At 39.3% G+C, this 14944-nt stretch overlaps 1 protein-coding gene and 1 long non-coding RNA gene across 3 annotated transcripts in view; one reads left to right on the forward strand and one right to left on the reverse strand.

Moving 5' to 3' along the window:
* Positions 1–14944, reverse strand: part of LOC146433648 (uncharacterized) — a 96282-nt gene that overhangs the window by 81221 nt on the left and 117 nt on the right. The window lies entirely within an intron of this gene.
* Positions 13741–14895, forward strand: LOC146433651 (CARD- and ANK-domain containing inflammasome adapter protein-like). The gene is given in 8 exon segments (XM_085067307.1): positions 13741–14071; positions 14074–14132; positions 14135–14235; positions 14237–14311; positions 14313–14381; positions 14383–14523; positions 14525–14784; positions 14885–14895. Coding segments are annotated over 8 exon segments (1047 nt in total).

The raw sequence follows: 14944 nt of genomic DNA on the forward strand, positions 1-14944 counted from the left end.
CTACTGAAACACTTTTAGAGTGGTTTTGCACAGCAGGGCCCTCTTTTCCAATTCTGCACATTATTCTTTGCAGTACATTTTTGTTAAGAAACAATGGAACTACAAAAATCAAATTAGACTTTCATCACGGTCCCTTCTGTCCTTAAATATTCCGAAACACAAGAAGCACAGTTACAATGGGGAAGAATGGCTTTTTAAAAAGTTAATTAAATATTGAAAACACTGCTAATTTTCTTAGTTATAGAGTAACATCAGACATCAGGGGAAAAGCAAACAAAAACCTAATTCAGAAAAATGGACAAGTAATCTATTTTTGAAATCTCATACAGAACTTGATAGGTCATGACTGACCTGATTAATCAGAATTTATTTAAAATACCTAGAAATTAAAACCCTGTAGATAAAAGCAGAGGGAAACCTAGTATTTGTTTTCCTCAGTATCACAATTATTTTCTGATTTTGAGTCTTGTGTTCTCCAAACAATCTTTAAGTTGGAAACTTAAACAAAAGGACCATCAACTTGCTGAAAATTCCTCTGAACTCTAAACTTTATACCCCACTCTCTTTTTAATTAAAACCAATTCCTGTGAAACTTGGCAGCGTAATAACACCAAAGATGTGGGAAACAGGATAGGATTCCAGCAGATGGAGCTCAAAAGCAAACAGTCCTGGAACCAGCTGCACAGATGCCTGGAACAGGAGCTTCTGCTTAGGTGATGTAGTAGCCAAAAAACTTTAGATGAAACCTGTTATCATACAAGTGTGCTAAAAACAGAATAATTTTAACAGCTTCCTTGAATTCTTAAAACAATCACTGCAATGAGGAGGGAGATCCTGCATGATTTTAGTCCCAGAATAACCACAGTTATTTCAGAGGACTCCATGGGTTCAGAGTGCCCATGGCTGTTTTTCTCAATTCTGATGCCCAGTGATGATTTAGCTGGCATGGCTTGTGGATGGCACAGGAACTATCTGATATACATTGCTATCCAAACTCACAGAGCCTCTCCCTCACACAGCACTGTGTTGAAAAGAGAAAACTGAAGAAGCTTTGAATCTCCACTGAACAGATCGCTGGTGAGTTTAAAAGCATGGCCAAGCACTACCAAAATTGGGGACTACCTATTTCAGGTGATGTGATTCTCGAAGTTGCTGACCTCTGTATGAATGCAAATAAAAGCAACTTGGCAACTATGAAAATTTCACTTTCATTTGTGTCCAAAAGCACTTTCAGAACTTTTAGCAGCAGCAAAAATTGCGAGCTGCTGCACACACCTTGCAAGCTCTGGTGGTTGTTTGATTTTCACCTTGAGAAGTCAGACATAAAAATGCATAACACTTTAGAGATATAGCTCAGGATTTATTCCATTTAGGTTCTGACACTTAACAAAGCTGGGGAAGGAGGCACCACAGGTTCTCCTTATGGCTGACAGAAAAGCACAGACCCCTTAGAGAGTGATCTGGATAAATCAAATTGCTGGTTGAAGTGCCTGTGCCTCAGCAATCAGGTGGGGTTTTTTTAACTTTGGAGCCTCCAGTCAGATAGGCTGAAACCAGGGAGCAACAATTACCTGATTAGAATCAGGAGACATTCACTACACAGAACATTTCTGCAAACATCCACCACGTGCTCGTGATGAACAAATTTCCATATGCAAAGCTTTCCTCTGCTGCATCCCATACATAATGTACACCTTTTTTTCCCTATCCAAATATTATCCCCAAATATTAACTGTGCAAAATTCCTTGCAAGAAGTAATTAAAAACAAGACTTACGATGAACCCTCCAGTGGTGTCTCAAGGCCCCAGTCAAGATACGATCTTTATCATGTTAATAATCACCAAGTGTCCGATCCAAATATCTGAAGGGGAAAGAAAGAACCTAAACTCTCCAGGCAAAATCCATCTCCAATTTTCTTGTTTGGCTCTGCTATCACACAGATTGTCTGTTCTCCCTGCTTCCTGACTGAACAAGATAAAGTATTTATAGGTATATATATTGTAATTAGTTAAGAAAGTGCTTTAATATGCAAAATTACATAAAAACTATGTAAAAATATACAGTAAGTACAGCTGACTTTGGAACTGACAGAACAAGAGTTTGCATTTAGTCTCCAACAACTGACCAAAGCCAACCCCTGGAAAGTTAACATGAAATTTCCTTCTTTAAATGATCAATTGTAAGCAGAATTTAGTGCTCACTGCCCAGGTTCCTTCTCCTCGAAGCAGAGATTTCTAACCAGTATCTTTCTGGTGCAGCACTGCAGGTAGCAGCACAATTTCCAGTTTTTAGGAGTGTGAGCTATGGAAAAGCAGGCAGCTTTTCTCTAGGCAGATGTATCTATGCTGTTAATACTACTGTGTGGTTAAAGAGTTCTGGATTTTTTTTCCCACTTCAGCACTCCAAAAACCACCTAAGCTCAGTATATTTAGGGAAGTGCCCCTCACTACACAACTACTGACAGTTTGGGTTCCATGTAATTTTGAAGAAGTAACAATAAAGTTGACCAATTTGGTTGATTCTCAAAATACGGATAGGTACCAAAATCGTAGGACAAGTCCTAAAGATGCTGAATATCCCAGTTTTGGAAATCAAGCCACTGATAAATATTGGAAAGAAAACACATTTTAAAATCATAGTGGGGCTTTTTATGTTGGGAAATAGAGATGTCAGAATTGAAGGAAGGAAGGAAGGAAGGAAGGAAGGAAGGAAGGAAGGAAGGAAGGAAGGAAGGAAAGAAAGAAAATTAGCAAGGATAAATCACTTTGTACTAGGAGCTAGGTTTTCTCTTCTCTTAGCCTCAGACTAAACTTTTATATTTGTAAGCAGGTTACACATCTCCAGCTCTTTCAAAGGGATGGTCTCCAACTGTCCAAGTGTGCACATCTGTCTTTTTGTACAGCCTGGCACTGCACTGCTGACCTTGGGTAGCTTTAGCTGGTGTTTGATGAAGGCACCAAGGCAGCAGTTCGGGTTTCTGTGCCAGTTTGTGGACTGCAGTCACAAAGCCCTTGGCCACTACTGCTGCAAGGGTTGCTGCTGCTGCTGCCAGGCAAACACAGATCCACCTGCTGCCCTCAGGGAGCTCAGCTTTGATGTGTAGAAGCATTTTTTCTACCTTGGTGTCAGCCTGAGCAGCCACCTCTTCCCTTCTCCTTTACCTTTTCTTTTCCACTCCCTCCTTTGTGCTGGTAGTGCATTTGGGAATATTTTAACCTGCTTCCCTCATTCTGTTACCCACAGAGCTCTCCAAACACCTGAAATGAGGGGGAGCAACAGGGGAGGTGGAACATAAATGAAGGTGAACATAAATGCAGGTACTGCCAGTGAGGACGTGGCATCTCCTCAAAGAAATGCTCACAGCAATTTCCAAATTGCCACAGGTCGATCCAGAACTCCTAAATTCATTCTTCCCAATGGAACTTACAGTACAAAAAATGCCCAGACAGATTTTGCACCAGTTTTACTAACTTAATTTGAATTCACACTTTTGGTTAAACAAGCTCAGCTTCCCATATGGACAAACCTATAAAACATAGTTTGACTTTCACAGGGAACATTTTTCATGCAGCCATTAACTTGAACGAGAACTGTGAGACATTACTATACCTGCTTATGAAACTGTTTTTGTTAGATGACTAACTTTCTGCATATATGTTTAAAATTATTTAAGAGGGCAGCGAGGTTATTATTCCAAGTCTTATAAATGGAATTTCTCGCACATGTTCCTGATATTGGCTTCCATGTCTGTTTTGAATTTACTTACAAAGTACACTACCACACCCACAATTAATTTCAAGCTATTTCCTTGGCCCCCTCTGCTCGCTGCATTATCATCCCTACGTGCAGAAACTGCTTCTGTGTTTTTCACTGCACAGGAAATGCCAGGCTGGCAACATGAGAAAGGCTTGGATTTTAACTAAATGGTAATGGTTCTCGCTGTGGTTTGAATGTGGCAACCATGAAAAAAGCTCTCACATTTAGGATCTACAATACCTATTTGCTACTGGCAAAGCCAGTTATTGTTCCAATCAAACTCTAAAGGTAACAGTGACAATATAGGGACAAAAGCAACACAGTAATGAGATCAGCGAAGGAAAGATCTTATGAAGTTACTCTTTTTTCTGTTTCAAACAGCCCGATTCTCAAACCTGTTGCAAATGAGGAACATCAGCAGCTCAGTGCCACCTGATTTTCTGCAGCCTTTCTAATGGTGCTCCCTCCCGAAATTCAGCTCTACGTGTTTTGTCACTTGCACAGCCCAATCTAAGAAAGAACAGCTCCCATTATCCCCTTTTTAACACACTGCCCATCCCAGCACAGGGGCACAGCGCCATCAATCCAGGAAAACACTGCCAACCATCCCGCCCTGCCCTGCCTTTTCAGGAGGGTTTCACTCCTGTGCAGGCAGTCGTGATCTAAGGAAATTAAGAAGGAATAAAACTCCTTGTCTTTACAACTGTATAGAAATAGGAACAAGCAATTAACTCGCCATTAACATGCAAAACTAAACCCAGATTCCTCAGTGTTTCTGGGGTTCAGCTGATACCACATCAGCCAAGAGCACAAACAGTAACGAATGTGAGTTCTAATTCCAGCTACACCTTTGCATGAGGAGCTCCTTCACAGACCCACACACAGTTTTCCATAACTGCTGGTTAACAGAAATACCCAGCTTAATTCTCCTTTTTCTAGGTAGTCCAGGTCTTGGCTTAAGAAACAAAACTGGAAAGCCCCAGCCTTACAACCAAAAATGATAATTTTTGATGCTCCAAAAATCTATGAAAGGCACTTGAAACTCATGAGAAGAATCAGAATAAAAGCAGAGCTCTCGAATACTGAGAATTTTTAATGGCTTTCCATTTCTTTGGTCGACATCCATCAGTACTTTCATAGTCTAAAGCCTCTCCCATATGAACAATGATATATTAAAATGTATTTTAATTCATTTATCAAACTATATTAAACTATGTTTAAACATTGCTAGGTTTAGATCTAAAACTGGAGTATTAAGATTCACCACATTACAAAAAAACTAAGATTCTTCCAGTCCATTTGCTTAATATATGCTTGACATGCCTAATATTACAAGCCTCATCCTAATCTGGAATTTAGCTATGATTTGATACTTTATGCTCTAAGATTCCTTCCTTAACTCTGAAGCTTTAATTTAAGCCAGCTGTTCCACAATAACTCAACATGTGTGGGATTTTCCCACTAGATGAGAATGATAAGCAGGATTTTTTTTTTTTTTTTTTTTAATTTTTAAAGCTACATTTTGCCCATTGAGAGATGGCTCCTTTCAAATAAAGGCAAAGAAATTGTCACAATTGGTTCAGCCATTTAATGTGAAAATGATCATGTGCAACACAGCTGGGTTTGTTACTGGTATTGCCTTGGCCACATTATGGGTTAATGTAAAAAGTTATGTTGGTTTTTTTAACTTTCCATTTTTACTAACCTGTACTTTTTTTCATGGTGATAATTAATACATGAATATTAATATAGCAATATAATATTCCAAACCAGTATTTTTATAGCAATTAATTTTCTTCTGAACAGCATACACTGAAGACTATTTGAGCTCATGAGGGAAAGTGTATAAGTGCACATCTGTACTATAGAATGCTACTGGTGTATCATTAAAATACAGACAATTTTAGCACTGACATAAATAATTTTTCAATAGCATTTTAATCACGAGCAAATGGCAAATGGCCTCTAGAAAAAAAAAAAGCACTGTCATCCCAGAGGCAATAGCAGGTAAAGGGTTAAAATCAGTGCAGGATTTGAGAGTAACAGAACCTTTTCCTGTAAACTCCTTCTATGGTGTGATCCAGGGGAAGGTCCAACTCAAGTGCTGGATGTTCATACAGGATTTCCTATGACTAATGCTGTCAGCATTCAAGACTTTTGATTTAAAATGTGGGCGTTATACACAGATAGGAAATTTACCATTTACAATTTCTTATTCGAAAATGAATGGAAATTACTCTGATTTTCAGATTCATTTGCTCTACGTGGAATGATAGCATAAAATAAGGAAGTCACTAAGTGGCATATGCTGGGATTGCCTGCCAAGCTTTTACACAAGTCTTTTCTATTTGGATGGGATTCACAGGAAGCTTGTACAGGAAGGCCTTTTCCTTCCTTATTTTTCAAAAGCTTTGCTGGATGGAAATTATGCCAGTGAGTAAAAGAGGGGAAAGGGGAACAAACCACCATCCTGGTGGTTTTGGTGTCAATTCAAGCAAAACTGGAAGTCACATCTAGATGACATTGGTGCAACCTCTTGTAAAAATAAACTAACAAACAAGCCTAAGGAGCACAGAAGATGTTTTTGATTTGAAAGATTCAAAAAGAAAGTAATACAGAAACCAAACAGTATGGAAAATGCAAACCTGAGATGTAATTTGTTAAAATTAAGTTAAATTTAAATATTTCTAGCAAACCTGCCATGGCCATGTACAGTCTCTAGTAGGTTTGCTCTGAATTCTATTGTAAGCTCTGGCTGCTTCAGATAATGTTGAAATAGAGATATTTTATTGAATTAAACATGAAGTCACTAATAGCACTTGAGCTGTCATTACAATATCCCTTCTATTCACTTCTTAATGTCACGTTTATCCCATTTTCATGATGCAATATTAACTTTTAATTGAAACTGAGATTTCCCTATGTCTTGTGACACAAGGGAAAAAGAAGGTTGATTCCAGCTATTAAAAATCACTATTCTTTCCTTAATCTGGGTCTTCTGAAATCCCTAGTGGCCATATTACTGTTCTATTATTAAGCCAAGGATTTTGCTTCACTGGGAACCATACGATATAAAAATACATTTACAGGTAAATTACAGTGGGTCTAGATGCCTGTTCAGCATCTATCACATCACCTGACAGGAGTCCCACAAGTCTCAGAGAACTCAATTTAAACCTCAGAGTCTTGTAAACCCAGAACTGCTATTTAGGCAAAGAGAGGGGGAAAAACCAAACCCACCCAAAAAATAAAATTTAAAAGAACAAATAAAGAAACTTGAAAAACTTTCTCGTATAGGGAATGCTTCAACTGCACAGTAGAGGAAACTGAATTTACAAATGAGTGGGTTGAGTTTAGAGGGATAGTATGGAAGAGACTCAAAAAGGCATAAGGTAGCAATATTCAAAGGATGAAGAGGAAAGTTCCAGGGACAATGGAAGACATCAAAAGCATTAGGAAGAATGAAGAAATGCAGCTCTTGTAAAGACTGTTGGTGGAGGTGTGCAATTCTCTCCAGCTGGACATCAGAACCAAACATTCAAGTTATGAAAGCTATTATTAAACAAAAAAAACCCTGCAAAGCTGAAATAATTGTGATTCGTCCACAGAGCAGTTGTGGCCCAGGTACCAACCCTGTGTGCTGTGAGCAAAGGCATTCCTAGGGAAAACAAAATCCACGCTGGCGTTTGCATTACTCCTGTGACCAAAACTATCTTTTTTTTTTTTTTTAAAGCCTCTTCATGCAGCAAGTAATTCTCTCCTCCCAGTGCAGACCAGAGGAGCAAGGAATAAAAGCCTTAGTTCCAGGCATGGGAATAGAGAAGTCTGAAATGAAAGCTCCAGTTCAGATGGGACTGCACATGATCTGCACAGCGATGGAAACTGAGGGGGCAGCCAGGTCATGCCTTTCCCCTGCTGCATGAATCACTCTTTGAATGGAAATTTGAGTAGGAAGACATAATGGCTTGGGAACAAAGAGAGCTGCTGGAATATCACAGGTGCAGCCCAACACAGAAGGGTGTTTTGGGACATGCCAAGGAAAGCAAACACCATGAATCTGGAGGAGTTGACTTTGTGATTTAGGGAGCTCTCCAAATCAACAAGGGTGTTTCTCACGGAGTCAAACAGGCAGGAGGACAGCTGAGGTCCTGAGCCAGTGCTCCAGTTAATCAGGTCCTCAATGCTGGAAATTTATTCAGAATTCAGAAAAAACAGAAGTTGCTAATGTCCTATTGATGTTTCTAGGAGTCAAACTTGCCCTCCTGTGAGGCACCTCTGCAGTTAGAGGTGTAATCATATCCCTTGCTGGACTGGAACTGAGGTGAGGTGCAGCAATCCAGATCCTGACATACAAGAAGACACTTTCTGGGGGAGCCAAAATAGTCAGTTAAAGGCAGAGGATTCAAACAGAAGACAGGGGAAGCTGCCAGAACTGGGAAGAGGAGATAACATGAAAGAATTCTGTACACCTCAGAAAACCCTCTAAATGAGAACCACTGTGAGACTGAGCAAAAGATACTCACCAAATTACAGAACTGAGAATAGACTAAAACGCTAATATGCAATTAAAAACTCAAGATGATTTTAACCAGTTGATCAGGTCAGAACACAACTAAATGGTAATAAAGACAAACAGAATAAGTAAATAAACAAACAAGCAATTGCTTCCATTTCTTTTTCCAGAAAAAGGAAGGAAAATAATAGATTTTTTTTAAAATGTGGTTACAAGTAAGCCACTTGAGTAATTTGAATTGCCTAAAGACTAGGAAAGTGCTATAGATAGAGAGATTTAGACAGAACAGTGAAGATGCACCTTTGATAGATTTTTATAATCTCTAAGAACTAAATTCTGCTTGGTACTGATGTTAATTCAGAATAGTTTTTTGTTAAGTACTCTACCTCTACAAAGTAAATTTAAAATGGAAAAAAAATCTGCCAGTTTTGGAGAAAACCCTGTCCTTCTCTCCATTTGGTTTTGCTGATTCTTGAAGCTGCTTCTGCATTTAGTAACCCAATACTCCTACATCATTTACATTTTATCCTAATGATTGAGGGCTTCTGTTTTGCCATAGCTGTTTTCTGTTTGCTTGGTGGGAAAGAACACATTTAAAGCTCTAAAATTATAAGATAAAATGATGACACTGATACAGCTCACAGCCAATGAACTGGAAAATGGTAACTCCTCATTAGTAAAATCAGGATTAGTGCCAAGGTTTAGTAAATAAATTGACAGGCAAATTAGTTCTTAAATTTAAATTAAGCTTGTCACAGTAAATATGTCTGCAGAATAAATATGTATAAAAACAAATAACCAGTAATACTCATCACTTAGACACAAAAATTGTAACATATTTTTAAACTTTGCCTTATGAAAGTTGCGGTAGCTAAATACATCATTCATCATATCACAACTAATATTTTTTCTGTTTCTTTCAAACCAACTTTTATTTTATTTATTATGTACTGAAACAAGAACGTTGCTTTTCTTTAGCTCTGTGAAGCTAAACTAAAAAGTTTCTTCCTTCAACCTCCACCATGCAGCTTTTTAGAAAACAACCTGGCAAGTAATTCCATGAATAATTTTGGAAAAATACTAAAATGTAATATTCAAAACCTGAATAGGAAAAAAAAAAAAAAGAAAAAAAAAGGTTCCTAAGTAGTTTGGTCACCCTTCTTAAATTCTCTTATAAATGAATGATCAACTGGAAAACAATCCTAATCCTCAGGTTAGCTGAGTAATTGACGTTAAACCTCATTATTCCTACAGTGGGATGCAGCCAGCCTGCCTGCTCTGCTGACATTTACAGCCATCAGTGGCACTTTACAGATGTGCATTGTCCACTCACAGTTATGCCAGGTTGGGACTTTCATAAAAGTACACATTAATCTTCTGGAAAAAGAACAGTTTGCATTGCACGGGTGCAGTGCTGAATGTGACCTTCAGTTGTTTATGCCTGAGGAAACAGCCCTACAGTGCTGAGATAAGACTGTGGCTTGTTTTGGAAATAGAATAAAATACCTGGGTTATTATACCAGCTGTTGCTCTATTGGTATTTTAAAAGTATCCATGAGTGGGTAAATCTGGGAAGTTGTGCTTTCTGCAGGTTCCTCTTTCAAGCATTCAAGCATCCTGCCTGGCACAGGCTCTAAAGGGATGGCTCTGTGCTGCCAATGAGTGCAGGGGGATGGGATGGGATGGGATGGGATATTGGGATGGGATGGGATATTGGGATGGGATGGGATATTGGGATAGGAGCCCAGCTGTGAGTCAGGCACAGAACACGAGGCTGCCCAGATCAGCTCTCCCTGCCCTCAGCAGGCCCTGTGCAGAATGCTCTGCGTGTGCCACTGGGGATGGCACTTCCCTAGGGAACACCTCCCATGGAAATACCCACCAGGAAGGCCCCGAGCCTGCTCTCCACAGAAACATGACTGACACAAACTCATCACTCAGCACCAAAGCTCCCCTTTGGACTTCCTCATTAACTGCAGTTCATCTTTATGCAAAACCAAGCACTACATTTTTCCTCTTGCAGACATCCTGACTGCTCAGCTCTCCCAGTGTTCTAATAAGTGAAGCTCACTCTGATCATCACCATGAACACTTCTAGCACTGCTGTTTCTCCATCCAGCTCTACCTAAAACTTAGTTCCACCTCAACCAGCTCAGCCATACTTAGATTTCTGGTTATCCAAAACAAAGCCCTATTCATAAGCCATGTTTATTAAGGAAAATACCCTGATTACCCAGAGATATTTCTCCATCCCTCACGATGTTTAGATAACAATGTTAGCTGTGTTATCTCTCACAGGCTGGTTATTCCACAGCGAGATAAGTTCCCAAGGAGAGGCTCGGTGGAGGAATGGTGACCTCTGCAGGTGCCTCACTCCCACAGCCACATCCCCTCGCAGGTCCCTTTCACCACACTCAAGGTGTACCTCGGGTTGCTTTCATCTTTGAGAAATTAAAATAGAGAAAATTAAACGTATATTTGATGATGACATGGCAACATAGAATCAGCTAGAGAACACGGGCATGCGTTAATTTAAGAAATAAATGTTCATCGCTGAGAAGGCTGAAAACAATACTTCAAAGGACAAAAACTTCAAAGCACTCTATAACTTCAAAGCACTGCACCAGCAGTAATAAACACTTAGGACGTGTCTGTGAGGTAGAAAAAAAAATTTCCTTTTTTAATGCTTGTGTAAACAGGGAACAAGGATTAAGGGATTTGCCCAAGGACACGAGTTAGGAGCAAAACTGAGATTGCATGTCAGAAATAACTGACTCAAGTGTCCCAGCTACAGCCAGATTTAAACAGTTCCCTGCACAGACACTTATTCAGCAGAGGCCAAAATCGACATCTTTCCTATCAAGGACATCACCTGCCCTTCAAGTCTACAAATTTAGCAAAGCCCATAATTTTCCTTTTAAAATACCTTAATAAATAGCCTTTTAAAATAACCTAATAATCCAGTCCTTGAGCACATGGAGCTAAAGAAGCCAGCAGAAATAAAAGTGGTCTGTGAAGTACCTTATGCCCCTCTGAAAACAAATAAATAGAAAAGGTAACAAGGCCAAAGATTTGACTCTTCTTCTCTCCAACTTACTTAGTTTCTTAGGTCTCTAGTAGTGTTAAATACTGACATTTTTATTTTTAATGCAAGGTTTCCTGCTGATCCAACACATTTGTGGTCTCATGCACTTAATTAAAAGAGAGGAGGTGTTGAGCCTTAATATTTTTCACTTCTCTAAAACATTTACATTTCAAATAAAGTGAGTTAGTGAGTGAAAAAGATATAAACAAAAAAGCACGCTTCAAATAACCAATTTTGAATCTCTTTGTGAAGTCATTGTTGGAACAAAGGCTTAATTCTAAAAGTGGTTAAAATAATAATTAAAAAATAAGGGCTTTTAAAACGTAAGTTCTATAAACAAATCTATTCAACAAGCTTCCACAATTTTCTTGCCAAATGTGATTCTTGCTTTAAGATAGAATTTCCTCATAAGTCACATATTTATAATGAGAAACTTTTTTTAAAAAATGCATAATTATATTTTGACAACTGTGATTTGCATCTCATAACATGTCATTTGCTGCTTATTACTTTCCAAAATAAAGTGAAGTGGCTCTGACAGAGATGCTGCCTGCAAATATTGTTCAAATGTTCCTCCTCAAGGCCAGTGAGGAGAACTGCACCCTTCCCTCTCTCACTAGTACCTGCTTACTAGGGAACTTCAGTATTCAGAACACTGGGAAATTACTGCCATACTAACAGAATCTTAAAGAATATCACTATTTTTTTTTAAGATTTTTTTTCAGGAGTTTTTAAAATTCCTGTGCTGTCCATATTAACAACTCTGCTCAGCACCCATGTAACATTTTCCATTGCTACAACTCACAACTTTCCTGTGAAGCTGATCAAGAATTGTTATCTTTATTTTGCATGGGAAGAATAATAATGACAACAGAAAGATCCCATTTCCCCAAACTAAGTAAGGATAATTTACTCAAGGCACAGATTCAGGACTTTAAGTCAAACCTGAAGACTAAATAATTTGCAGCCCACAGACAGTCAGTGGCAGATTTGGGAACATAATTCAGTGCTCCTGACTCCCTTCATTAAACCATGGTTTTCCATGCTATGAGTTAACAATCATTAACTAAATGACAAAGGTTTTGCTATTCTTGGTGTAGTGCCCTTCTTTGCATTTTGCAGAGGAATTACTGGGCTTTTAAATTGGCTGTCAAATTTGCTGACTTGGTAACTGGCCTGCTTTCAAAACATATATTAAAAGTCTTGCTTTTCCCAGCTATTTCTTCAATAAAACTTTTTTTTTTTTTTTAATAGAAAAAATTTTGCAATCTTACTTATAAAGTTAAAGTCAACAGCAAAAAATTAAAAATCTTATCAGCCACCTTGTACATAGTATTAAAGAAAATACATGCAAAGGGAGCAGGACCCAGCAGAAAGGGCACTGAACTAAGAAACTGATGGTAAAGTTTCTCATTTGCTTAAATAAGGTCAAGGTTTCAGCTTTTCAGCTCATTTTACCTCCAGCTTTTCCCGAACTCTGTAATCTCAATTTCTCTCTCAATTGGTTTCAAAATGTGTGGATAATTATTATTTTATTTCCTCCTCTTCCACAGGGAGTTTAAACACCAATAAGTTAAATTAATTACAGCTAGATTCCAAGGTCCTACATCCATATGGAAGACTACACAGATTCAAGGCTCTAATTATACTTTAAATATTGCACATTGAATCACATGCCTTGATCCACCTCATGTACAAGAATTAAATTCCAGACAGACTCTGGGTTAGAGCAGGAATGACAAGGTAAATGGCCTTAAATATACCCCTGACTGGAGCTGTAGCTCATATTAGAAAGGCTGGTTCACTTTTTATAACCAGCTGCTTATACAGTTTATTTTTATCTAGGTCTTTATGCTTTTACTACATTGCATTATAGGGTTTTCACCTGCATAGCTGGCAGTGTGCACTCTTTCATTTCAGATCATATAAGGTGTGTGATCATAGCAACAGTAACTATGCTGTGAATTTTTTTTGGTCATGTTTAATTGACTGGTCATTTAGGAACCAGCTTGGCCAGAGGAACAGAGAAACCCGACTAACAACTATCTTCTATTCAAACACCAGATTCACAAAAGCATTTTTAAAATCCTTAATTACACATTAAAATCTGGAAGAAGGCTTCCAAGTGAAATATCTTTACGTATCACAGACTTTTGTTATTAAGCTGTACTCGTTGCTATGGAAGAACAGAAAGATCAAAGGACTTTTAACAACTAGAAAATGAAAGGTGAGGGAGTTTTGATTTCTTTAAAGATTTATCACTGATCTACAGCGGCTGTTGATTCATAGTTCTATGAAAAGACTGAAATTATGTGAGCCTGCTTTGCTATTTCCTATATACCTTCAAACAATAACTCAATTCACTTTTTGATTAGCAACATGATCATGCATTCAAGCAGCCTGTTTACAAATCCATATGCAATTGAAGTCCTAAGGACTAAAAAAAAAGAGCTCATACAAGGCATAAATGACCCAGACCAGCTCCTGCACTGGCTGATAGAAAATGGTATTTTTACCCTAGAAAAAAAGCTGGTCCTGAGTTTCTACAGGACACAAACAGAAAAGAACTTTCAGGTTTTATACATACTCATTTCTCAAGGTGAAAGAGCCTGCAGGGTCTTTTTAAATCCATGTTTAAACCAAGCTGAGCCAAAACTTTACAGCAAGATAAGAAAATACATCAGTGAAATAAATGAAAGCATTGGCAATGCCAGAAGACGGTTGGGTATTTACTTGAGAAAGACAAAATTTGTTTTGAAAATAGCAGTGAACAGCACTAGGGGGAAAAAAGACAGACCTAGGGAAAAAAAAGCACAAAGGGGCTACTAAGAAGAAAGGAAAAGTTTTTCCACTTTCAAGGGTAACAAAACCTAGAAAAGATCTTTGCCGCAGTCGCTAAAGGCTCCCTTCCTGAGTTAGAGAAAACACTGCAAGATAATGATCTCAATGTGCTAAACACTTCTGCCTGTTGCAGCTGCCCATGGCCATTTATCCATCACGGAATATTTGCTCAGCAAAGGTGCAGAGAGGTGCGAAGGACAGGAAAGGGAGAGCAGCTCTGCACAGGGCTGCTGAGAAAGGCCATGGAGGTACAAAGTGCTTCTCCGAGCTGCTGCTTCCATTTCTGCACATGGAAGGCGAAACACCACTTCACTGGCCTGCAGGGAATAATACTGAAAATGCTCCTGAAAGAGGCAAGGAGCTGCAGGAAGCAGAACAACTTTTGGCACATGGCAGCTCTCAAAGATGAGAGCAGCCTGGCCAAAATGCCTCCACAGGCCGGTGCCTCCGCTGAAGGAAAGGATGAGAGAGGACAGACTGCCCTCGGTTGTTTCTCCCAGAGCCACGCCATGTCCCCTCAGCGGCTGGCCTTGTCCCCTCACGGTCCGGCCGCGACCCATCCATTCCCCGACCCCTCACAGTCCGGCCGTGACCGCTCCGCTCTCGGCCATGTCCCCTCACAGTCCGGCCATGTCCCCTCACAGCCCGGCCGCGTTGTTTTGGGTGTTGGGTGTTGGGGTTGTTGTAGCCCGGCCGTGACGCCTCCGCTCCCCGGCTCCACCCTTTCTCTGCCCGGCCCCGTCCCTCC

Source organism: Lichenostomus cassidix, chromosome 8, assembly GCF_008360975.1.
Source record: "Lichenostomus cassidix isolate B80296 chromosome 8, HeHo_3.0, whole genome shotgun sequence".
In the NCBI taxonomy this organism is placed as follows: domain Eukaryota; kingdom Metazoa; phylum Chordata; class Aves; order Passeriformes; family Meliphagidae; genus Lichenostomus; species Lichenostomus cassidix.